The 2,117-nt window shown below is 46.1% G+C and overlaps 1 protein-coding gene across 1 annotated transcript in view; it reads left to right on the top strand.

The window, feature by feature from the left end:
• Positions 1-724: 724 nt before the first annotated feature.
• ARHGAP40 (Rho GTPase activating protein 40) overlaps positions 725-2,117 on the top strand; it is an 18,772-nt gene continuing 17,379 nt past the window's right edge. The window contains exon 1 of the mRNA XM_009705574.1: positions 725-905. Coding sequence (XP_009703876.1) covers positions 725-905 — 181 coding nt within the window. The remainder of the gene's footprint in view (positions 906-2,117) is intronic.

Raw genomic sequence — 2,117 nt, 5'->3', positions numbered from 1 at the left:
TTTATGAACTGTTGAGAACCTCACAACTTCTTGCACGGAGGTTGAAAGCTGAACGAGGCCAGTCTGGGACTTTGGCTGCCCATGAATTAATCAGCAGGTTCATAAGAAAAGTCTGTATGTTTGGGTTTCCCAGGACACTTGTGCTGTTTCACAGCTGAAAAATCTGGTCTGGGCAGGAAAAGAGGGCCTCAAACATCTGAGTTGTTTATTGCACGAGCTGGAGTGCAGGAGACGGAGCTGTGCTGGTTTTTGCATGCGGAGGACAAACCTACTGCGTTCAGCCTGCTGTGGTTGGGAGTTGTCGGGCTTGCTGTGTGTGCCAGATAATCACAGTACATGTGCACCAGGCTTGAAACATCTTCATTGTTTGTTAAGGTAGAAGGCATCTCTGCAAGTTTGCAGGAGTCCTGGAAGCAAGTGTGGGAGTGGTAGATGGTGTCTCGGAGGTCACTGGAAGGACAGTGCTGGAAAACCTGTGTTGATACTGCATCCTCTCGCATGTTTGAACAGCAGTTTTTCCCATTCTCTGGGGGATTTGATCTCAACCTTGTCTGTTATTGCTAAACACTAACTGAAGGAAGTCTAGCGCTTACCGCTGTTTGGCTTTTATTGCAGTCATTAATCAATGAAAACTGCTGTAGTGTGAATGCCATATGTGAATGTGTAGCTTAATCACTCTCTCCTTATCTCTTCCTCTCTCAGTACCAGAAATTGTCCTTGCAAAATGAACCATCTTTCTCCGAAGAGTCCTTTGGCATCTCTGGTGTCAGAGGGCACGAATTCCAGGGTAGAGTCTTTGGACAACTTGTCAATGGACAGTTTTTGGCTGGAAGTAGAGAACATTAAACAGAGCTCTGAAGCCGAGCAAGAGGAATGCAGCCTTGCAGATGTCAAAACACAAGAGGGTAGGTTGCCAAAAATGTTGGGGGTGAGGGGAGGAAGATGAACATCTTAAAGAGAAAATTTGCTTATGTACCTGAATGATTTAGAAGCATGTTGCAATATGGTTAGAATGTTACCAGTCAAATCGGAGAGAGAGTTTTTTGTTTTGTTTAAAATTTGGTGGTGGATAATGCCCTGCAGAAGGGGAGTGCTGGCCTGGCCTGGTGTCAACTGCTGAAATGAAACTGACTCTAAAGGTCAGTCAGAAGTACATTCAAGGCTCCAGATTTTTTTCAAATAGCCCCCACTAAGCGTGGGGGCTCTCACTCCCTGTGCAGGTGGCTGTATGGTAAACATGATGTGATAGTCGATGGTGTTTTGGAAGGCTTGTTTTTGTGCGTCATTCTGAGACTTCATCATAGTGGTTTTTATGAGAGCTGCTTTTGTGGAAGGCAGGCTTTTCCCCCTATAATTCACTATTCAAGAAACCATAACAAACATCCAGAATGACCTGAGTCCATCCACACAAGATTTTTCGTGTATACCTTCTTTTTTTCCCCTCCTTTCTCTTTCTTTTGAAGACTACTTCCTGTACATGGGATGTTTCTGATGGACTTTCTGTAGCACTGATGTTATCCAGTACTTTGGAATAACTGGAATCTGGACTGATTGCCTTTTGACATGGGAGGTACAACATCCTGGGGTGATGGAGGGATGATAAATGGCGATAAGCACCCAGGAACCCTGCAGATTGGAATCATACATTTCCCAGGTCCATTTTGAAGAATGTGATTTAGTTGGCTGTACATCCTCTTGAATGGTTGAGTTTGCAGGCTGTGCAGCTTACAGCAGTTGTGCTGGCCTGATCACAGAATCGGTTTGGTTGGAAGAGACTCCACTACCTCCCTGGGCAGCCCATTCCAATGCCTAACAACCCTGTCTGTGAAGAAATGCTATCTCATTTCTAACCTGAACTTCTCCTGGCGCAGTTTCAGACAATGCCCTCTTGTTCTGTCACTGGTTGCTTGGGAGAAGAGGCCGACCTCCACCTGACTACACCCTCCTTTCAGGTCATTGTAGAGAGCGATCAGGTGTCCCCTCAACCTCCTCTTCTCCAGGCTAAACAGCCCCTGTTCCCTCAGCCGCTCCTCATAAGGCTTACCCTTGAGATCCTTCACCAACTTGGTTGCCGTTCTCTGGACTTGCTCCAGCACCTCAAGGTCTTTTTTGCAGTG

The sequence above is a fragment of the Cariama cristata genome, unplaced genomic scaffold (assembly GCF_000690535.1).
Source record: "Cariama cristata isolate BGI_N322 unplaced genomic scaffold, ASM69053v1 scaffold6298, whole genome shotgun sequence".
NCBI classification, from domain to species: Eukaryota; Metazoa; Chordata; class Aves; order Cariamiformes; family Cariamidae; genus Cariama; species Cariama cristata.
This window is presented reverse-complemented; position numbering and strand designations above follow the sequence as displayed.